This window comes from Ovis canadensis, chromosome 3 (genome assembly GCF_042477335.2).
Source record: "Ovis canadensis isolate MfBH-ARS-UI-01 breed Bighorn chromosome 3, ARS-UI_OviCan_v2, whole genome shotgun sequence".
Lineage (NCBI taxonomy): Eukaryota > Metazoa > Chordata > Mammalia > Artiodactyla > Bovidae > Ovis > Ovis canadensis.
The window spans coordinates 187,656,635-187,681,694 of record NC_091247.1 but is presented as its reverse complement, the minus strand read 5'-3'; the positions used below and the strand labels follow the sequence as shown (position 1 = coordinate 187,681,694).

Here is a 25,060-nt window from a genome sequence, read left to right as displayed (position 1 = left end):
TAAAAAGCCTCTTGATGAAAGTGAAAGATGAGAGTGAAAAAGTTGGCTTAAGCTCAACATTCCAAAAACTAAGATCATGGCATGTGGTCCCATCACTTCATGGGAAATAGATGGGGAAACAGTGGAAACAGTGTCAGACTTTATTATTTGGGCTCCAAAATCACTGCAGATGGTGACTGCAGCCATGAAATTAAAAGACACTTACTCCTTGGAAAGAAAGTTATGACTAACCTAGATAGCATATTCAAAAGCAGAGACATTACTTTGCCAACAAAGGTCAACCTAGTCAAGGCTATGGCTTCTCCAGTGGTCATGTATGGATGTGAGAGTTGGACTGTGAAGAAAGCTGAGTGCCAAAGAATTGATGGTTTTGAACTGTGGTGTTGGAGAAGACTCTTGAGAGTCCCCTGGACTGCAAGGAGATTCAACCAGTCCATTCTAAAGGAGATCAACCTTGGGTGTTCTTTGGAAGAAATGATGCTAAAGCTGAAACTCCAGTACTTTGGCCACCTCATGCAAAGAGTTTACTCATTGGAAAAGACTCTGATGCTGGGAGGGGTTGGGGGCAGGAGGAGAAGGGGACGAAGAGGATGAGATGGCTGGATGGCATCACCGACTCGATGGATGTGAGTTTGAGTGAACTCCGGGAGATGGTGATTGACAGGGAGGCCTGGCGTGCTGCGATTCATGGGATCGCAAAGAGTCGGACACGACTGAGCGACTGAACTGAACTGAACTGAACTGAACTGAACTGAACTCCAGAAAGATAGAGAGACAGAACCACAGTGAAAACAATGCCCAGATGTGAATGTGACTGGTGATGGAAGCAATGTCTGATGCCTTCCTATGAACAATATTGCATTGGAAACTGGAATGTTAGGTATATGAATCAAGGTAAATTGGAAGTGGTCAAACAGGAGATGGCAACAGTGACCATTGACATTTTATGAATCAGTGAACTAAAATGAACCAGAATGGGTGAATTTAATTTAGATGTTTATTATATCTACTACTGTGGGCAAGAATCACTTAGAAAAAAATGGAGTAGCCCTCATAGTCAACAAAAGAGTCTGAAATGCAGTACTTGTGTGCAATCTCAAAAATGAAAGAATGATCTCTATTCATTTACAAGGCAAATCATTCAATATCAGAATAATCTGTCTATGTCCAACCACTTATGCTAAAGAAGCTGAACAGTTCTATGATGATCTACAAGATCTTTTAGAACTAACATAAAAAAAAATGTACTTTTCATCATAAGGGACAGGAATGCAAAAATAGGAAGTCAAGAGATACCTGGAGTAACAGGCAAGTTTAGTCTTGGAGTACAAAACGAAGCAGGGCAAAGGCTAACAGAGTTTTGCCAAGATCAAGATAACACACTGCTCATAGCAAACATCCACTTCCAAAAACACAAGAGGCAACTCTACACATGAACATCACCAGATGATCAATATCGAAATGAGTTTGATTATTTTCTTTGCAGCTGAAGATGGAAAAGCTCTATACAGTCAGCCAAAACAATCTTCTGTGGCTCAGATCATGAATTCCTTATTACAAAATTTAGGCTAAAACTGAAGAAAGTAGGGAAAACCACTAGATCATTCAGGTATGACCTAAATCAAATCTCTTAATTATACAGTGGATGTGACAAACAGTTCAAGGGATTAAATCTTATACACAGAGTACCTGGAAAACTGTGGACAGAGGTTCATGACATTGTAGGGAAGAGACCATCCTCTTGAGACCATTTTTCTTGGGACCATCCTCAATAAAAATAAAGGCAAAATGGTTGCCTGAGAAGACTTTACAAATTGCTAAGAAAAGAAGAAAAGCTAAAGGCAAAGGAGAAAAGGAGATATACCCATTTGAATGCAGAGTTCCAAAAAATAACAAGGAGAGATAAGAAAGCCTTTCCCAGTGATCAATGCAAAGAAATAGAGGAAAACAATAGAATGTAAAAGACTAGCTATCTCTTAAAGAAAATTAGAGACACCAAGGGAATATTTCATGCAAAAATGGGCACAGCAAAGGACAGAAAAGTTAAGGACCTAACAGAAGCAGAAGTTATTAAGAGGTGGCAGGAATACACATAAGAACTATACAAAAAAGATCTTAGTGACCAGGGTAACCACAATGGTATGATCACTGACCTAGAGCCATATATCCTGGATTGAGAAGTAAAGTAGGCCTGAGGAAGCATCACAATGAACAAAGCTAGTGGAGGTGATGGAACTACAGTTGAGATATTTCAAATCCTAAAAGATGATGCTGTGAAAGTGCTGCACTCAGTATGCCAGCAAATTTGGTAAACTAAGCAGTGGCCGCAGGACTGGAAAAGTCAGTTTTCATTCCAATCCCAAAGAAAGGCAACGTCAAAGATTGTTTAAACTACTGCACCATTGCAGTCATCCCATGTGCTAGCAAAGTGATGCTCAAAATTCTACAAGCCAGACTTCAGCAGTACAGGAACTGAGAACTTCCAGATGTTTAAGCTGGACTTTGAAAAGGCAGAGGAACTGGAAATCAAATTGCCAACATTCACTGGATCATCTAAAAAGCTAGGAAGTTCCAGAAAAACATCTACTTCTGCTTTATTGACTATGCCAAAGCCTTTGACTGTATGGATCATAACAAACAGTGGAAAATTCTAAGAGATGGGAATACCAGACCAATTTATCTGCCACCTCTGAAATCTGTATGGAGGTCAAGAAGCAACAGTTGGAATTGGACATGGAACAAAAGACTGGTTCCAAATTGGGAAAGGAGGACATCAAGGCTGTATATTGTCATGCTGCTTATTTAACTTATATGCAGAGTACATCATGTGAAATGCTGGGCTGGATGAAGCACAATCTGGAATCAAGAATGCCAGAAGAAATATCAATAACCTCAGATATGCAGATGACACCACCCTTATGTCAGAGTGAAGAGAAACTAAAGAGCCTCTTGATGAAATTGAAAGAGGAGAGTGAAAAAGCTGACTTAAAACTCAGCATTGAAGAAACAAAGATCATGGTATCTGGTCCCATCACTTCACAGCAAATAGATGGGGAAACATTAGAAACAGTGTCAGACTTTATTTTGGGGGGCTACAAAATCACTGCAGCCATGAAATTCAAAGACACTTTCTCCTTGGAAGAAAAGCTATGAACAACATAGACAGCATATTTAAAAGCAGAGACATTGCTTGGCCGACAAAGGTCTGTCTAGTCAAAGCTATGGTTTTTCTAGTAGTCACATATGGATGTGAGAGTTGGACTGTAAGGAAAGCTGAGCACCAAAGAATTGATGGTTTTGAACTGTGGTGCTAGAGAAGACTCTTGAGAGTCCCTTGGACTGCAAGGAGATCCATCCTGTCTATCCTGAAAGAAATAAGTCCTGAATATTCATTGGAAGAACTGATGCTGAGGCTGAAGCTCCAATACTTTAGTCACTGATGGGAAGAACTGACTTGTTAGAAAGACCTTGACGCTGGGAAAGATTGAAGGCAGGAGCAGAAGGGAATGACTGAGGATGAGATGGTTGGATGGCCTCATTAACTCAATATACATGAGTTTGAGCAAACTCCATTGTTGGTGATGGACAGGGAAGCCTGGCGTGCTGCAGTCCATGGGGTCCCAAAGAGTTGGACATGACCGAACAACTGAACTGACTGACTGATGTCCTATTGTAGTACTAGTTTTATAATTAAATGGCATAACTGGGGGCAACAGAATAAGACTTCTTATTGAATGAGCTAGAAAAGAATTCGCTGATCACTGTGTTTAATACAACAGAGAAAACCCACTATTTTACCAAGAACCAGTCTAAATTATAATGTGTCTTTTAGTTATTTGAGGACATGTTTTATTGTAAGAGATATCTAAGGAATATAATCCCAATAGGAAAAATGGTATTTATTTCCTTCAAAGTGATTCAGAATTAGAAGACTAAAATTTATGAAATAGCAACATTGTATCTAGATAAGTATGTATAATCACAATGAATTGAAATTAGCAAAACTATACTTGTTAGGACTATCTTGAATTGTTGGAAAAGGCACTAAATTTAGAGGTTCTGTTTCAATCATCATGCTTGATAAAGAGTTTGGATTGAAGGAATGATTACTACAAATCATTTATTAAATGCTCAGCCATATAAAATGAAAAAAGGTAATATTTGGTTTATATATATTCTCAAGGAAGTTTCCTCAAATGTATTGTCTGTATGATGCCAATAGGGAAGAGAAAATTTCATTTAGGCTATATTTTTATGGGCCAAAGAGGACAAATAATTGTTAACAAGTCTTCCCTAGCTGATTGATCTCCACTCTTAACTCCTATCACCTTAAGTAGAAAAACTGCCACAATATTGTAGAAAATCATACAATATTTGCAATAAGGAGTTCATGATCTGAGCCACAGTCAGCTCCCAGTCTTGTTTTGCTGACTGTTTAGAGCTTCTCCATCTTCAGCTGCAAAGAAAATAATCAATCTCATTTCGATATTGACCATCTGGTGATGTCCATGTGTAGAGTTATTTCTTGTGTGGTTGGAAGAGGGTGTTTGCTATGAGCATTGCATTATCTTGGCAAAACTCGTTAGCCTTAACTTACCTGTTACTAGAGGTTTCTCTTGACTTCCTGGGCTTCCCTGGTGCCTCAGAGGTTAAAGCGTCTGCCTCCAATGCAGGAAACTCGGGTTTGATCCCTGGGTCAGGAAGATCCCCTGGAGAAGGAAATGGCAACCCACTCCAGTATCCTTGCCTGTAGAATCCCATGGACAGAGGAGCTTGGTAGACTACAGTCCACGGGGTCACAGAGTCGGATACAACTGAGTGACTTCACTTTCACTTTCACTTTCTTTCTGTTTCTTTTGACTTCCTACTTTTGCATTCCAGTCCCCTATGACGAAAAGGACAACTTTTTTGGATGTTAGTTCTAGAAGGTCTTGTAAGTTTTCATAGAACAGTGAATGCCAGCTTATCTGGCATTAGTGGTTGGGACACAGTCTTGGATTACTCTGATACTGAATTGTTTACCTTGGAAATGAACAGAGATCATTCTATCCTTTTGAGATTGCAACCAAGTGCTGCACTTCGGACTTTTGTTGACTGTGAGGGCTACTCCATTTCTTCTAAGGGATTCTTAGAAGAATAGTAGTAGATATAGTGGCCCACAGTAGTAGATATAATGGTCGCCTGAATTAATTTTGCCCATTCCAGTCCATTTTAGTTCACTGATTCTTAAAATCATAATGTTCACTCTTGCCATCTCTTGCTTTACCACTTCCAATTTACCTTGATTCATGGACCTAACATTCAAGTTTCCTATGAAATCTTGTTCTTTACAGCATCAGACTTTACTTCCATCACTGGTCACATCCACAACTGGGCATTGTTTTCATTTTGGCTCTGTCTCTTCATTCTTTCTGGAGTTATTTCTCCAAAACATTAAAAAAAAAAAAAAAAACACTAAGATCATGGCATCTGGTCCCATCACTTCATAGCAAATAGATGGGGAAACAATGGAAACAGTGACAGACTTTATTTTCTTAGGCTCCAAAATCACTGAGATGGTGACTGCAGCCATGGAATTAAAAGACACTTACTCCTTGGAAGAAAACTATAACCCACTTAGACAGGATATTAAAAAGCAGAAACATTACTTTGCTGACAAAATCTGTCTAGTGAAAGCTATGTTTTCTCCAGTAGTCATGTATGGATATGAGAGTTGGACCATAACAAAAGCTGAGCACTGAAGAATTGATGCTTTTGAACTGTGGTGTTGAAGAAGACTCTTGAGAGTCCCTTGGACTGCAAGGATATCCAACCAGTCAATCCTAAAAGAAATCAGTCCTCAATAGTCATTGAAAGGACTGAAGCTGAAGCTCAAATTCTTTGGCCAGCTAATGGGAAGAACTGACTCATTGGAAAAGACCCTGATGCTGGGAAAGATTGAAAGCAGGAGGAGAAAGGGGCGACAGAGAATGAGAGGGTTGGATGGCATCATTGACTCAATATACATGAGTTTGAGCAACTTTTGGGAGTTGATGATGGACAGGGAAGCCTGGCATGCAGCAATCCATGGGGTCACAAAGAGTCAGACAAGACTGAGCGACTGAACTGAACTGAACTGAACTGATATAATATTTATCAAGAGTTTGCTTTTTGCACCGTTTTATAAAAAGGAAGCATGGTTTTGGAAGAGGATATAGGCCTTGGGGTGAGTTTACTATGTGGTAAAACTGTCTATTCTATCTTCATTTGTTCTTTTATTATTATTATTATTATTATTATTATTATAGTTACCCTCCAATTTTGGAAAAGACTCTGATGCTGGGAGGGATTGGGGGCAGGAGGAGGGGATGACCGAGGATGAGATGGCTGGATGGCATCACGGACTCGATGGACATGAGTCTGAGTGAACTCCGGGAGTTGGTGATGGACAGGGAGGCCTGGCGTGCTGCGATTCATGGGGTCACAAATAGTCGGACACGACTGAGCGACTGAACTGAACTAAACTGAACCCTCCAATTATAGCACCATGGTTTTTTTTTACTCTATCAATGTAATAATAGATCTTATTTCCTTAGAATAAGCCAAAAATGTGACATTAATTTATTTCAGCAAATGAATGAAATGAATGTTTTTTAGATTCTAGAAAAATGTATCTGTATATTTCATAAGCATTTGTACCAAGGGGCCAAAACATATTTTGTGGCTGGAAATAAGGTATATAGAGGAAAACAAGGTAAAAGGGAAATATTCAATGACTGTATTTTTTTTAGCTTTTAATTTTATATTGGCATACAGTTGTCAAACTCAGCTGAGTGACTAACAAACACACATACAGAGTTGATTAACAATGTTGTGTTAGTTTTAGGTTTACAGCAAAGTGGTTCAGTTATACATATACATGCATCTATTCTTTTTCTGGGCTTCCCTGGTAACTCAGATGATAAAGCGTCTGCTACAATGTAGGAGACCTGGGTTCGATCCCTGGGTCGGGAAGATCCCCTGGAGAAAGAAATGGCAACCCACTCCAGTATTCATGCCTGGAAAATCCCATGGACCAAGGAGACTGGTGGGCTACAGTCCATCGGGTCACAAAGAGTCAGACCCGACCGAGCGACTTCACTTCACTTCACTTCATTCTTTTTCTAATTCTTTTCCCATTTAGGCTGTTACAGTATTGAGCAGAGTTATCTTCCCTATAGAGTAGGTGCATGTTGGTTATCCATTTTAAATATAGCAGGGTGTGGTGGTGGTTTAGTTGCTAAGGCGTGTCTGACTCTTGCGACCCCATAGACTGTAGCCGCCAGGCTCCTCTGTCCATGGGATTCTCCAGGCAAGAATACTGGAATGGGTTGCCATTTCCTTCTCTAGAGGATCTTCCTGACCAGGAATTGAACACTAGATCTCCTGAATTGCAGGCAGATTCTTTACTGACTTAGCTATGAGGGAAGCCCAGGTTGTATTATCAATAGCAGTCCCCTAATCCCTGGCTATTCCTTCCCCCAACCCATTCCCCCTGGTAACCATAAGTTTGTTCTCTAACTCTATGAGTTTGTCTAAATAGAAATATTGATCAATGGAACAGGATGGAAAACCCAGAAATGAACCCATGCACCTATGGTCAATTAATCTATAAAAAAAGGGGGAAAACTAAACAATGAAACAATGGAGGTAAGATAGTCCCTTCTATAAATGGTGCTGGGAAAACTAGACAGCTATATGTTTGAAAAATGAAATTAGAACATTCTTTAGCAGCATACACAAAAATAAGCTCAAAATGGATTAAAGGCCTAAATGTGAGACCAGACACTATAAAACTCTAAGAGCTCCCAGGGATGATTCATGTCAATGTATGGCAAAAACCACTACAATATTGTAAAGTAATTAGCCTCCAATTAAAATAAATAAATAAATTTTAAAAAAAAAAACCTCTTACAGTAAGACATAGGCAGAAGACTCTCTGACATAAATCGCAGCAACATTTTTTTTTTATCTATCTCTCACAGTACTGGAAATAAAAGCAAAGATAAACAAATGGGACTTAATTAAACTCAAAAGCTTTTGCATAGCAAAGGAAACAATAAACAAAACTAAAAGACAATCCACAGAAAGGGAGAAAATATTTACAAACAATGTGACTGACAAGGGGTTTGTTTTCAATATTTACAAACAGCGCATGCAGTTTAACATCATCAAAACAAACAACCCAGGGCTTCCCTGGTTGCTCAGTAGTAAAGAATACACCTGCCAATGCAGGAGATATAGGGTCCGTCCCTGATCTGGGAAGATCCCACTTCCATGGAGCAACTAAGCCCACAAGCCACAACTACTCTTAAGCCTATACATTCAAGAGCCCAGGAGCTACAGCTACTGAGCCCACATGCAGCAACTACTGAAGCCCATGAGCCCTAGAGCCCGTGCTCCACAACAATAAAAGCCACAACATTGAGAAACCCAAATGGCCTCTGCAGAGTAGCTCCCGTTCACCTCAACTAGAGACAAGCATATGCAGCAACAAAGACCCAACACAGCAAAAATATAGATAATAAAGAAATAAATAAAAATTATAAAATACAACTGAAACAAAAAATGGGCTGAAGATCTAGACATTTCTTCAAAGAAGACATATAGATGGCCAGAAGGCATATGAAAAGATGCTCAATATTGCTAATTACTTAGAGAAATACAAATCAAAACTCTAATAAGATATCACCTCACACAGGTCAGAATTGCTATTATCAAAAAAAGTCAACAAAACATATAGGCTGGAGAGGGTGTGGAAAGAAGGGAATCTTCCTAATCTGTTGGTGGAAATGTAAATTGATACAGCCACTATGAAGGTTTCTTCAAAAACTGGGTCTCCGTGGCGGCTCAGACAGTAAAGAATCTGCCCACCGTGCTGGAGACACAGGTTTGATCCATGGGTTGGGAGGATCCCCTGGAGAAGGGAGTGTCTACCCATTCTCTTTTTCCCTTAAGAATTCCAGTATTCTCACCTGGGAAATCCCATGGACAGAGGACCCTGGCAGGCTATAGTCCATGGGGTCACAAAGAGTCAGACACAACTGAGCAACTAACACTTCACTTCACTTCAAAAACTAAAAATATAGCTACCATATGACACAGCAATCCCATTCCTGGGCATATACCCAGAAAAAAACATAGTATGAATGGATACGTGTATCCCAATGTTCACTGCAACGCTGCTTTACAATAACCAAGACATGGAAGCAACTTAAATGTCCATTGATAGTGGAATGGATAAAGAAGATGTGGTATATATATATAAAATGACAGAATGATCTCTCTTTGTCTCCAAGGCAACCCATTCAATATCACAGTTATCCAAGTCTATGCCCCAACTAGTAACACTGAAGAACCTAAAGTTGAACGGTTTTATGAAGACCTACAAGACCTTTTAGAACGAAGAAACACCCAAAAAAGATGTCCTTTTCATTATAGGGGACTGGAATGCAAAAGTAGGAAGTCAAGAAACACCTGAAGTAACAGGCAAATTTGGCCTTGGAATGAGGAATGAAGGAGGGCAAAGACTAATAGAGTTTTGCCAAGAAAATGCATTGGTCATAGCAAACACCGTCTTCCAACAACGCAAGAGAAGACTCTACACATGGACATCACCAGATGGTCAACACTGAAATCAGATTGATTCTATTGTTTGCAGCCAAAGATGGAGAAGCTCTATACAGTCAACAAAAACAAGACCAGGAGCTGACTGTGGCTCAGATCATGAACACCTTATCGCCAAATTCAGACTGAAATTGAAGAGAGTAGGGAAAACCACTAGACCATTCAGGTCTGACCTAAATCAAATACCTTATGATTATACAGTGGAAGTGAGAAATAGATTTAAGGGCCTAGATCTGATAGATAGGGTGCCTGATGAACTATGGACGGAGGTTCGTGACATTGTACAGGAGACAGGGATCAAGACCATCCCCATGGAGAAGAAATGCAAAAAAGCAAAATGGCTGTCTGGGGAGGCCTTACAAATAGCTGTGAAAAGAAGAGAGGCAAAAAGCAAAGGAGAAAAGGAAAGATTTAAGCATCTGAATGCAGAGTTCCAGAGAATAGCAAGAAGAGATAAGAAAGCCTTCTTCAGTGATCAATGCAAAGAAATAGAGGAAAACAACAGAATGGGAAAGACTGGAGATCTCTTCAAGAAAATTAGAGATACCAAGGGAACATTTCATGCAAAGATAGGCTCGATAAAGGACAGAAATGGTATGGACCTAACAGAACCAGAAGATATTAAGAAGAGGTGGCAAGAATACACAGAAGAACTGTACAAAAAAGATCTTCACAACCCAGATAATCATGATGGTGTGATCACTAATCTGGAACGTGAAGTCAAGTGGCCCTTGGAAAGCATTGCTATGAACAAAGCTAGTGGAGGAGATGGAATTCCAGTTGAGGTGTTTCAAATCCTGAGAAATGATGCTGTGAAAAGCTGCACTTAATATGCCAGCAAATTTGGAAAACTCAGCAGTGGCCACAGGACTGGAAAAGGTCAGTTTTCATTCCAGTCCCAAAGAAAGGCAATGCCAAAGAATGCTCAAACTACCGCACAATTGCACTCATCTCACATGCTAAAGTAATGCTCAAAATTCTTCAAGCCAGGCTTCAGCAATACGTGAACCGTGAACTTCCTGATGTTCAAGCTGGTTTTAGAAAAGGCAGAGGAACCAGAGATCAAATTGCCAACATCCACTGAATCATCGAAAAAGCAAGACAGTTCCAGAAAAACATCTATTTCTGGTTTATTGACTATGCCAAAGCCTTTGACTGTGTGGATCACAATAAACTGTGGAAAATGCTTCAAGAGATGGGAACACCAGACCACATGACCTGCCTCTTGAGAAATCTGTATGCAGTTCAGGAAGCAGCAGTTAGAACTGGACGTGGAACAACAGACTGATTCCAAATAGGAAAAGGAGTACGTCGAGGCTGTATATGGTCACCCTGCTTATTTAACTTCTATGCAGAGTACATCATGAGAAACGCTGGACTGGAAAAAACACAAGCTGGAATCAAGATTGCTGGGAGAAATATCAATAACCTCAGATATGCAGATGACACCACCCTTATGGCAGAAAGTGAAGAGGAACTAAAAAGCCTCTTGATGAAAGTGAAAGTGGAGAGTGAAAAAGTTGGCCTAAAGCTCAACATTCAGAAAACGAAGATCATGGCATCTAGTCCCATCACTTCATGGCAAATAGATGGGGAAACAGTGGAAACAGTGTCAGACTTAATTTTTTCGGGCTCCAAAATCACTGCAGATGGTGATTGCAGCCATGAAGTTAAAAGACATTTACTCCTTGGAAGAAAAGTTATGACCAACCTAGATAGTATATTTAAAAGCAGAGACATTACCTTGTCAACTAAGGTCCATCTAATTAAGGCTATGGTTTTTCCTGTGGTCATGTATGGATGTGAGAGTTGGACTGTGAAGAAGGCTGAGCGCTGAAGAATTGATGCTTTTGAACTGTGGTGTTGGAGAAGACTCTTGAGAGTCCCTTGGACTGCAAGGAGATCCAACCAGTCCATTCTGAAGGAGATCAGCCCTGGGATTTCTTTGGAAGGAAGGATGCTAAAGCTGAAATTCCAGTACTTTGGCCACCTCATGCGAAGAGTTGACTCATTGGAAAAGACTCTGATGCTGGGAGGGATTGGGGGCAGGAGGAGAAGGGAACAACAGAGTATGAGATGGCTGGATGGCATCACTGACTCGATAGATGTGAGTCTGAGTGAACTCCGGGTGTTGGTGATGGACAGGGAGGCCTGGCGTGCTGCAATTCATGGGGTCGCAAAGAGTCGGACACGACTGAGCGACTGAACTGAACTGACACACACATACACGATGGAGTATTATTCAGCTATTAAAAGAGAATGAAATATTGCCATTCACAGTAACATGGATGGACCTAGAGAAGTCATACTGAGTTAAATCAGTCAGATAGAGAAAGAAAAATACTGCATGGTATTGCTTATATGCAAATCTAAAAATTATATAAATGAACTTATTTGCAAAATAGAAACATTCCTATATATTTTTCAATTTTTAATAATGGAACTATGTTCTAAGGAAGAAATTCACTTTTGTGGTATCAGCCCCAGGCCTAAGCCTCTTATTAACAGTGAGAATGAGGCCCATTTTATCATTTACTATCCCCATCATGTCTCTGGTGACATTTCTCTATTAGTGATAAAGATAATTTACTGGTTCCTTACTTGATTCACAAGGCTGTTGTGAGACTTAATGAGGTGATGTTCTCAAAGCATGCACTCCCCTGATGAGAAGCTTCATTTAAATAAAAAATATTCTTGAACTTAATTACAACTTTGCTGTTTTCTTGTCTGGAAATTTGGTTCTTTTTCAATACATGGTAGAAAGAGCAAAATAAACAATAATTTGCAGAATACATTGTTTATCTTAAGTTCTTCCACATTTGTTTACTTAAGACTTTTTCACCAAAATGAATGTAGAATTAATTTCCTTTCTTTCTATTTTTACATTTCAACTATGTACTACAAATTTTTTAAAATGAATAAAAATTCATAACAAATTTTAAAAGATGAGACAGAGAAAGATATGCAATGAGAAGTCTCCTTCCCATCTGTTCCCATACTTCTCCACCCCTCAGTTTTTGTATATCACTGAAGTATTTCTTTATGCAAATATTAGCAACATGATATATATTCTAAGATTACACATTCTTATATTGAAAGGAGCATGATATCCATATTTATGCTTGTACATCATTTTTTATTCAGTTACTTTTTCCTGGAATCCTTTCTACTTTAGAGTTCTTTTTCTGTTTTGTTTTGTTTTTATTTTTTTATTTTTATTTTTAATATAAATTTATTTATTTTATTTGGAGGAATCCTTAATATTTTTGTGTTGCAAATTTAGTTTATTTGGTTCTGAAGAACCAAAAGGTTATAGATTGCACTCCCCATGTCATTTTTTAGTAAATCTGCATTACTATTTATTATTTAATTCAACAAATGCTATTGACCTCCCTACTCTGTCCTTAACATTTTTTCCTTATCATTGCCAAAGTTCCCTATTAACTTACAAATAACTCTCCAGAACCGTGTTGATTTAAATGAAGGGATTAAAGAGAATGATGGGGTTTTACCTCTTTATCAAATCTAGAACAAGAGAAATTTCCTCCACTGTTTTTAAGAAACTTTAAGTCATGTTCATTTACTTTATTATATCTCTCTGTTCCTGCATGCATGCATGCTCAGTCACTTCAGTTGTGCTCGACTCTTTGTGACCCCATGGACTATAGCCCTCCATGCTCCTTTGTCCGTGGAATTCTTCAGGCCAGAATACTGGAGTGGGTAGCCTTTCCCTTCTCCAGAGGATCTTCCCAACCCAGGGATCGAACCCAGATCTCCCACATTACAGGTGGATTCTTTACCAGCTGAGCCACAAGGGAAGCCCTGAAGTGTATGGTAAGTTACACATTTTTTGTGAAAGAACTAAATCAGGAAAGAAAGAAATTAAAATATAAACCCAAGTTCAAAGGCAATCTACTTGATAATACCTTTCAAAAATGCCATAGTGATAATGTAAACTAAAGAGGTGTTTAGAACAATTTAGTTGGTAATCTCTTTTTCTACTTTTATAGTGCCCCAAGGCTTCCCAGGTGGTGCTAGTGGTAAAGAACACACCTCCCAATGCAAGAGACATAGAGACACTGGTTCAATCGCTGGGTTGGGAAGATCCCCTGGAGAAGAAAATGACACCTACTCCAGTATTCTTGCCTGGAGAATCCCATGGACAGAGGAGCCTGGTGGGCTACAGTCCATAGGTTCGCAAAGAGTTGGACACAACTGAAGCGACTTTGCACATAGTGCCCCACAGCAGACAAATGAACTTAATAATTCAGTAGCCATTCATAATTTCAGCTATACGGCATGTTTGTTTGGGAATGTCCCCATTAGCCAATTGTGAGCATACCTGATGAGCCAGTGATATCCATAGCCTTCAGGTTTCTGCACTTGATGACTGTCAATGTCATACGTCCAGCAGTTGGCAAATAACAAAGGGAAAACATGATTTCACCCAGATCTATACTTTCCTAGAAAGGAAATAAGTAACATTAGCAATTTAAAATACAAGATAGTGAAAAAAAATTACTGCTGAGTAAAAAAATCACTTTAATGGACTATTTGAATCCCATTTTAAATCGTTTTATTGAGGATATATGTTACAATGCAAAAATGCTCTAATAAACAGATAAGAAAAGAGAGTATATCCCAGGTGGTATTTTGATATATGTACTTGTATTTCTAACCAGAATCTCAACCTTAATATAGTCAGAATCAGACTGCTGGTTCTACTTACTTGCAAACATTTACTAAAACCAGTTCCTCTGTCATCTTCCCCAAATCAGGAAATGGTATCTTAATTCATCTAGAGGTTGCAGTTAAAAACTTAGCACTTACTTTTATTCTTTTTCTCTCACCCCTAACACATCCAACCCACATCTTGTCTACATTATCTATAAAACTTATCTGAAATTACTGACATTCTTTGTAGCTCTATTACTATTAATCTCATGGATGCCACTTTCACTTCTTATCAGGATTACTGCAAAGATTAATCAGAAGCAGTCAGTGTTGGTGACTTATGAAATGCAAATCACATTATCTCACTTTCCTGCTTAAAATCATCTAAACAGCTGGTATATCTAGGAAATTCCATATTAATACCTTTTGTCCTGGTATAATTATTAGGGATATCTCTATTATTAAATATGTCTTTGTTTAGATAATGTATTACAAAGTCATACACATATGCCCCATGTGGTATGGTCTCATCTATCACTCTATTAATCTCTTGCCCCTTCCTCAGTTCACTCTCACATAGGTCAAAAGCCTTTTTCTCAGTTATTCATCAGATGATGTTTGTGCTTTTGACTTTTGCATTTTCTTTTTCTCTCCCATAACCTTACATGGCTGACTCAGCTCACCATGTAGGGCTTAGCTCAAAAAATAAATCTCTTCAGTGAGGCCTTCCTCCTTCCTATCCTATACCCACCCTACTCACAGATTCTTCACATATTTTCACAGCACTAAGCATCATCAGAATTATCTTTTAAATTCATTTTTCATTTCCCCGACTCCCATATGTAAGGTCTAAGGGAATATAGTTCTTATCTATTTTATTTTTGTAACCTAGTGAAGGTACATGGCTGACTTTCAGTGCAGTTTTTGAAGGAATGAAAATACTATTAATTAATCTGGATAAAAATCTGAACAGCTTTGCTTCATTTGTAAAGTAAAAGTTTCCATAGTATCCTGGTATAGATAAATTTGCTGTCAAAGTCTGCATAGATGGTAGACAAATGAAAATGAGTGTGAACAATGCGCATTCTGCATGCTTCTCAAAGAGTTGTTTACAGTAAATTGAATTATTCCTGGTAAGAAGATCTGGGGAAGATTTAATATGGGGAAGAACAGGTTGCTATTCATTCAAGTTCATAAAACTTGGTTCTTAAAAAATTTTCATGAAATACTATTAACATTTATTGGACTAATTCTTACAATTCAAGTTCTGATCTATGTAATTGCCATTTCTTTATTCATGGTCTAGAATTAGTGTTAGTTGCTCAGTCATGTCTGACTCTTTTCTACCCCATGGACTGTGCACAGTAGCCAACCAGGCTCCTCAGTTCATGGAATTATCCAGGCAAGAATATGGAGTGGATAGCCATTCACTTCTCCAGCGGATCTTCTTGACCCAAGGACAGAACCTGGGGTTCCTGCATTGCAGGCAGATTCTTTACCATCTGAACCATCAGGCCTAGCAATTAAGAGCATAAATATTAGAGTCAGCTAAAGTTGCATTGACTCCTATTTTCTCCTTCTGAGCTGTGAGATCCTAGGAAATCTAATTAAGCTTTGAATCTCAGAAATTTCATTTTCAGATTGAAGAAAATATCCTCCCCACAGGGGTTTTAATCAGTAATTGAGATAATGTAAATAAAGTCCAAGGCATTTAACAAAGTGTCTGGCATATGATAAGGCATGCTGTTCTGTTCATTGCTCTATTGCTATCACATGGAGCAATGTCTTAACACATATCAGGTGCTCAGAAATATTGGATAAGTGAAAAAAATAAATAGAAGAATTAGTATTTTTTTAAGACTAAGAAAATAATTATTTAAAAACAAAAGTATATCCAAATGGCTCTCCTCTGGGTTGTTTGCTGCACACTTAAAATAGCAAGAAAGATCTAAAAGGAGAAGCCTGAGGAAAACAGGAAGATACAACCTCCTACAGGACTCATTCTTTTCACTACCAAGAAAATATTGAGCATTATTTGTTAGGTACACTGGTAGGCGCTGTAGATACTAAAAGAGAGATAGCATGATTCTGCCCTCGAAGATCTCAGCTGAGGAGGAAGTCAGTATATAAGACTATAAACAGCTGATAAAATAAGTCTGAATTTATTTATCTGATTCTTTACTTATTCTCTTTTTTTCCCAAGAATTTCTTTAGGCTCAGTTAATGGGTTAAAATTCTTTGTCTATAGCCCATCCTTCTTTCCTCTTCTGGATGTCTGTCCTCCCAGGAACTATCAATCAGAGTAAGCACTTTTTGTTGAAAGCTGGTAAAAAATTAAAATGCTGTTAAACTGCTGTACTCAATATGCCAGCAAATTTGGGAAACTCAGAAGTAACCATAGGACTGGAAAAGGTCAGTTTTCAATCCAATCCCAAAGAATGTTCATACTACTACAAAATTGCACTCATTTCACATGATAGCAAAGTAATGCTCAAAATTCTTCAAGCTAGGTTTCAACAGTACATGAACCGAGAACTTCCAGCTGTTCAAGTTGGATTTAGAAAAGGCAAAGGAACCAGGGATCAAATTGTCAACATCTACTGAATCATTGAAAAATTGAGAGTTCCAGAAAAACATCTTCTGCTTCATTGATTATGCTAAAACCTTTGACATTGAATTGAAGTCGCTCAGTCGTATCTGACTCTTTGCGATCCCGTGGACTGTAGCCCACCAGGCTCCTCCGTCCATGGGATTCTCCAGGCAAGAGTACTGGAGTGGGTTGCCATTTCCTTCTCCAGGAGATCTTTCCAACCCAGGGATCGAACCTGGGTCTCCCACATTGTAGGCAGACGCTTTACCATCTGAGCCACCAGGAAAGTCTTTGATAGTGTGGATCAAAATAAACGTGGAAAATTTTTAAAGAGATGGGAATAAAAGAGCACCTTACCTGCCTCCTGAGAAATCTGTATGCAGGTCAAGAAGCAACAGTTAGAACTGGACATGGAAAAACAAACTGGTTCAAAATTGAGAAAGGATTATGTCAAGGTTGTATATTTTCACCCTGCTTGTTTAACTTATATGCAGAGTACATCATGAGAAATGCAGAGCTGGATGAATCACAAGCTGGAATGAAGATTGCCGGGAGAAATATCAACAACCTCAGACATGCAGTTGACATCACTCTTATGGCACAAAGTGAAGAACTAAAGAGATTCGATGAGGATGAAAAAGACAGTGAAAAAGCTGGCTTAAACTCAACATTCAAAAAGCTAAGACTGTGGCATCCGGTCCCATCACTTCATGGCAAATAGATGGGCAAACAATGGAAACAGTAACAGACTGTTTTTGAGGATCCAAGATCACTGTAGATGGTGACTGCAGCCATGAAATTCAAAGACCCTTGCTCCTTGGAAGAAAAGCAATGACAAACCTAGACTGCATATTAAAAAGCAGAAACATTACTTTGCCAACAAAGGCCCGTCTAGTCAAAGCTATAGTTTTTCCAGTAGTCATTTATGGATGTGAGAGTTGGACCATAAAGAAAACTGAGCACTGAAGAACTGATGCTTTTGAGCTGAGGTGTTGGAGAGGACTCGAGCATCTCTTGGACTGTAGGATATCAAACTAGTCAATTTTAAAGAAAATCAGTCCTGTATATTCACTGGAAGGACTGGTGCTGAAGTTGAAGTTCTAGTATTTTGGTCACCGGATGGGAAGAGCTGACTCATTAGAAAAGACTCTGTTGCTGGGAAAGATTGAAGGCAGCAGGAGAAGGGGATAACAGAGGAAAAGATAGTTGAATGGCATTACCAACTCAATGGACTTGAGTTTGAGCAAGCCCTGGAAGATGGTAGACAAAGAAGCCTGGCATGCTGCAGTCCATGAGGTCACAAAGAGTCAGATATGACTGAGAGACTGCACAACAACAACAAAAATTAAAGGATCCCTTTATAAATACAGAACAAGGTACCAAGTGCCACCAAGAAACATGTCGGGGATTGTGATGAATACATTAGGAAAGAAATAGAGATAATCTCAGACATGACATACTTAGAATTCAACAGGAAATGAACCACATTTTCTGCTTGTGCAGAAAAAAAGTACACAGAGACTTCTAAAGAGACTAATAAAACATTTTTATACCTCTGACTGATGGTTTTTCTTTTATCCATCACACAATCTGTAAGAGTAATTTTTCTTTTTCTTTTGATGTATCACATGTTTATAGGGTGGAACAAAGAAAGTTTGCTGTGTTTGGTGCCATCTCTGAAAGACCTTATCTATGAATTGAGTTGCAACATAATTTTGACTATCAATAGGTATTGGCAAATATGAAGAGGTTAAATTGACAAGTGATCAAAGAACTAGCCCAAGAAACTGAAAGAAAACAATATGGAGCACTTTTTAAAGGACCACTTTGATGACAAGCTAGTTGGCTTTTTGCTCACTGCAGTACTAAGAAGTCCACTTAAATGTGTCAGTTCCATATAGTCAGGAGTTTTAAGGAAACTGGAATGAGCTGAGTGGGGAAAATTAATGTATTATAGGCATATATAATAAATGTACAAAATTTGAGTCTTCATTAAGACTAAGTTTTTCCTTTTGGAAGTGAGAATTTGAAAGAAGAAAAACTGTCTATATATGGAAAAGGGCAAAATACTCTCTAGTGTAAATACCAATATTCTTCAGCTTTTTAAATCTGGAAGCAATACAAGAGATAATTATGAGAAATGAACTTGATGAAGGTAAATGGCTGTATGGCCTATAAAAAGATCCCATAACAAAATTGCATCAAATCTCTGGATTTTGGTGACAGTCTTCTGAGTTACAATGTGCATTGACCTCAGTACCCACCACTGAATCTGTCCCTATATTGATAGCCCATCTCCAGGGACCAGACTGAGTTTTATTTGACTCTGTCTGCCCCAGAGCAATGCAGTTTATAAGGAAAGTCACTTTCAACAATCTAAACTTCCCAGGCCCTGAAAAAGACCAGGAAATAAACTGAAAGGTCTCTGAATATACAGCATAAATATAACATAGTTATGCAGCAAAACTCTCTTGCTATACCATCCCTATCCAACACTCATTTACTATTATTTTAGACAAAATTCTAAGAAGAATGTTTAATTGGTGTATCGATCTATAACAGGTCAAAAATCACACATGAAATGTAAAGTTGGGAAAACTAACAGCACTAGGTCTAGCAAAGCAGAGATAAATGATAGCTGCAGAGATACAAAGCATATAAAAATGAAGCAAATACTGTATCCTAAAAAGGATAGCAATCTAGAATCATTTTGTATCAAAGGGGACTAACACTAATAATGCCTCAGTAACTTAAAAATGTCATTTTATTACAGAGTTGAAGAGTAATTAAAGTTCAAAATGATGATTCTGAGTATCAAGCTAGGGAAAATTATCCTTTATGTTTTGTTTAAGAAAGTAGAGAAGTATACACTACTTTTTAGAGTTATTTTTATCCCCAAACCTTAAAATGTTTAAAATAATAATTTTGGCTTAAAATGAGAAATGCCTTGAATTTCTGAAAATTTTATTTATGAGTAATCTCATTTACTGTAATGCTCTATAAATATGAACTCCCCATATTAACCTTTGAAAAACATTTGTCTTTATGCATATAATTATTTGAAAGCCTACTATTAAGTCTAGGATATCATGTTCCATAAATTTTCTTTCAGATAGTACAACTTTAATTTAATTCTGATACACACACACATAATTGGTGAAACATTCACAATGACAATTTTCTTAATCCATTGGAATAAAGGGCTTATGAATAAAAGCTAACATTAGGGTTGGGTTAGACACTGTATCTTTGATTTCTTTTACCTGGTTCCACAGACATAGAGCTGGAGAGATCAAGATAATTGACTGGCTACAGTCAACCTCTGAAACATAGTCACAGTTATAAAGTTTTTGTGTGTACTGTGTCATTAAAACAGCAATCATGGAAAGATAAATCAATATGCAAACAGTTGCACTGCACATCTTATTTCAGGACTAACTGAACTAATAGCGAGCTCAAGATATGCAGAGGAGGCAGTTTAAAGGCTCAATGACTAGTGTGTATAATAACCAAGGGAAGCACTCCTGGAGGGAAATAATCATTATGTTGGGTTTGAAGAATTAATGAAATTGAGTTTTACAGGAAAGAGGAAGAATAATGCTACAGGTGAGTACTATGATAAATACTCAGAAATAAGAATGGACAATTTATGTTGAGAAATATGGAGTTTGGCAACATGTTGAAGGAGGTTTAAGGCTAGATATAGTTGGTTTGGTGACTTCTCTGGGCAACAGGGATCCAAAGGTTTTGGTAACACTAGAGAGTGGGAACTTAGCAGAATGAAAAGGGCATATGTTCCTGGATTGGAAAAGCCAGAGCTGAAAGCTACATCTTCCATGTACTAGTTCTCAAGCACATGGCAAAAATATGACCTCCTTTAATTCCAGTTTGATTACAAGTAAATAGGGATAATAACCTCTGCCTCACAAGGTAGGTATCATCCATACAAAGTGTCTGGCATGAATAGACATTCAGAAGTAATGATACCAATGAAAATAATGGTTTAAAAACATTTATTTATTTTGAGTAGGCTAGATTAAAAAGACCAAAGAGAGGGATCACTGAAGTAAACAGATATAGGGAAGTGCTGGCTACAGACATGCTTTAATTCAGATATATTAGGAAGGATCATTAAGACTTATTTTTAAAAATCTTTAAATGAACAACTTGTTGCCATAGTGACAGCAGTCATCACATCCACATAGGACCCTAAATGCAGCCTGCCTTCCAAATTTCCTGCTTGGTAAGAAAACAGATGGCTTTCCTCACTTTGTTAAATATGTTATTGGATCAAATGAGTGTCTTCATGAAGTTACTATTTTACTTCATGAAATGAAGTTATAGTGAAATGCAGACCCAAAGAGGGTCTACTAAATTTAAACTACAGCAAAATACTTACATCTCTCTGACCCACACCTCCCATACACCTGAGGAAATCATAGAACTTAACCTCAATCAATCCGTTTAACCCTATTTTGCCTTAGTGTTTTTCGGTATAAAATGAAGGTGTTCAAAGAGAGAAACTAGTTGATTTTCCAGCTCTAAAATTTTGTGTCTTAATTGCTAGTAAAATGAGGACTAAATAATATACATAGCTCAGGTATGTTTAGACTGGATGGACAGGCCCTTTTAGTCTTTGTGTGCTACAGAACCAACAAAACCTCATTGGAAAGACTAGAAAGGATAAGTTGGTGCTCATAGCTTGATTTCAAGTTTAAGAATAAGCAGTTATTAAAACATGGCCATCAATTAAATTCCCAGACAGTGTGGTTCAGATGAGGAAGGATCCAGTCCTTAAGGTAGAGAACATAGGGTTTATTTGGTTAGGGATTTGTGAGAAAAGACCATGTTGAACAAGTAACACTCAGGGTCATTTATGTTGTTCCCCAGCTCTGCTAAAAATTCCAAGTATTTGATTCTCTGATGCATGTTGGACACACAGGACTTTCAATATAGTCCATACTCCTCAACATGACACATAGTCCCTATCAAGTTGGTTCCTATGTTTTTTCTACTGTCGTTTACAAATTTCTTTTTTTTAAAATTTTTATTATTATTATTTTTAACTTTACAACATTGTATTGGTTTTGCCATACATCAACATGAATCCACCACGGGTGTACACATTCATGGGGTTCTCAAGGCAAGAATACTGAAGTGGTTTGCCATTCTCTTCTCCAGTGGACCACATTTTGTCAGAACTCTTTACCATGACCTGTCCATCTTGGGTGGCCCTACACGGCATGGCTCATAGTTTCATTGAGTTAGACAAGGCTTGTGGTCCATGTGATTACATTGGTTAGTTTTCTGTGATTGTGGTTTTCTTTTTTTTTTTAATTTAATTTTATTATTTCGAATCTCCAGTCTAGGTTCGATGCAAGATACAGGATGCTTGGGGCTGGTGCACTGGGATTACCCAGAGAGACGGTATGGGGAGGGAGGTGGGAGGGGGGTTCAGGATTGGGAACATGTGTACACCCGTGGTGGATTCATGTTGATGTGTGGCAAAACCAATACAATATTGTAAAGTGATTGTGGCTTTCAGTTTGTCTGCCCTCTGAGAAGGATAAGAGGCTTATGGTAGCTTCCTGATGGGATAGACTGATTGAGGGGGAAACTGGATCCTGTTCTGATGGGAGGGGCCATGCTCAGTAAATCTTTAATCCAATTTTCTGTTGATGGGTGGAGCTGTGTTCCCTCTTTACTATTTACATGGGGCCAAACTATGGTGGAGGTAATAAAGATAATGGTGACCTCCTTCAAAATATCCCAGGCATATACTGCTACACTCAGTGCCCCCAACCCTGCAGCAGGCCACCATGAAGCCACGCCACTGCAGGAGATGCCTGGACACTCACAGGCAAGTCTGGGTCAGTCTCTTGTGGGGTCACTGCTCCTTTCTCCTGGTGTACAAGGTTCTGTTTGTGTCCTCCAAGAGTCTATTTCCCAGTCCTGTGTAAGTTCTGGCAGCTCTATGATGGGGTTAATGGTGACCTCCTTCAAGAGGGCTTATACCATACCCAAGTCTGCTGCACCCAGAGCCCCTGACCCTGTGGCAGTCCACTGCTGACCCATACCTCCACAGGAGATGTTCAAACACAGTTCTGTCTCAGTCTGTATGGGGTCCCTGGGACCTGGTGCACACAAGCTTTGTTTCAGTCTCTTAGTGTCTCTGGTGTGAATAGGGTTTGATTCTAAACACAAATTTGCCCCTCCTACCATCTTGCTAGGGTGTCTCCTTTGCCCTTGGACATGGGCTATCTCCTCACAGCCACTCCAGTACCTACTGTCTTACTGGGGTTTCTCTGAACTTAGACATAGGGTATCTCCTTCCTTTGTGCTCACTGCTGCAGGAAATGTATCCCAATCAAGGGTCCAAGTGGGGCAAGGATGGGGAGAAAACATCACTTTAATGCCTTTTTCCATTAATTTAGTCATAGTGGGTCACACACTAGTAAAGTAATGCTCAGCATTCTCCAAACCAGGCTTCAGCAATATGTGAACCTTGAACTTCCAGATGTTCAAGCTGGATTTAGAAAAGGCAGAGGAACCAGAGATCAAATTGCCAACATCCGCTGGATCATGGAAAAAGCAAGACAGTTCCAGAAAAACATCTATTTCTGCTTTATTGACTATGCCAAAGCCTTTGACTGTGTGGATCACAATAAACCGTGGAAAATTCTGAAAGAGATGGGAATATCAGACCACCTGATCTGCTTCCTGAGAAATCTGTATACAGGTTGGAAAGCAACAATTAGAACTGGACATGGAACAGACTGGTTCCAAATAGGAAAAGGAGTACATCAAGGTTGTATATTACCACCCTGCTTATTTAACTTATATACAGAGTACATCATGAGAAATGCTGGGCTGGATGAAGCACAAGCTAGAATCGAGATTGCCAGGAGAAATATCAATAACCTCAGATATGCAGATGACACCACCCTTATGGCAGAAAGTGAAGATGAACTAAAGAGCCTCTTGATGAAAGTAAAAGAGGAAGGTGAAAAAGTTGGCTTAAAGCTCAACATTCAGAAAACTAGGATCATGGCATCCGGTCCCATCACTACATGGCAAATAGATTGGGAAACAGTGGCAGACTTTTCTAAAATCACTGCAGATGGTGATTGCAGCCATGAAATTAAAAGATGCTTACTCTTTAGAAGGAAAGTTACGACCAACTTAGACAGCATATTATAAAGCAGAGGCATTACTTTGTCAACAAAAGTCCATCTAGTCAAGGCTATGGTTTTTCCAGTGGTAATGTATGGATGTGAGAGTTGGACTATAAAGAAAGCTGAGTGCCAAAGAATTGATGCTTTTGAACTGTGGTGTTGGAGAAGCCTCTTGAGAGTCCCTTGGACTGCAAGGAGATCCAAACATTCTATCAAAAAGGAAACCAGTCCTGAGTGTTGATTGGAAGGACTGATGTTGAAGCTGAAACTCCAGTACTTTGGCCACCTGATGTGAAGAGCTGATTCATTTAAAAAGATCCTGATGCTGGGGAAGATTGAAGGTGGGAGAAGAAAGGGACAACAGAGGATAAGATGGTTGGATGGCATCACCATCCAACTCACTGGACATGAGTTTGGGTAAACTCTGGGAGTTGGTGATGGACAGGGAGGCCTGGCGTGCTGCAGTCCATGGTGTCACAGAGTCAGATATGACCAAGTGACTGAACTAAACTGAGCTGAACTGATACAACAAACTCTCCACTCTAGCTTTATCAAATACCTCATCAATTTCTAAACATTTATTCATTTATTAGTATGCTTGTGTTTATTGAGAACAGCCTAAATGGAAAACACTGTTCTTGTCATTAGGGGAACACTGATGATCAGGACAAAATTTTTCTCCTCATAGGGCTTATATGGGATTTTGTATAAGTTACATATCCTCTCAGAACATCACATAATTAAGAGACAAAATGGAATAAAATATATTTAAGTCTGCATAATTTTAAAGTACATTTTTAAATCCAGTGTTGTACAGCCTTTTAGAGGGATTCATGGGTTGTAATTATGAGAGTAGAGATGAAAAATACTTGATTCTTCTCATGAGGATCTAGGAGAACTTCAGAAGTGGGTGACTGAATCTTGAAGAATGACTAATGGTAAAGGAAATTAAAAATAGAGGAAGCATCATATAAAG

General features: G+C 38.7%; 1 protein-coding gene across 1 annotated transcript in view; it reads right to left on the bottom strand.

Annotated features, from left to right (window-relative positions):
• The window catches only part of SYT10 (synaptotagmin 10), a 106,368-nt gene that overhangs the window by 8,828 nt on the left and 72,480 nt on the right, over positions 1–25,060 (bottom strand). Inside the window, exon 4 of the mRNA XM_069586487.1 lies at positions 13,988–14,108. Coding sequence (XP_069442588.1) covers positions 13,988–14,108 — 121 coding nt within the window. The remainder of the gene's footprint in view (positions 1–13,987; positions 14,109–25,060) is intronic.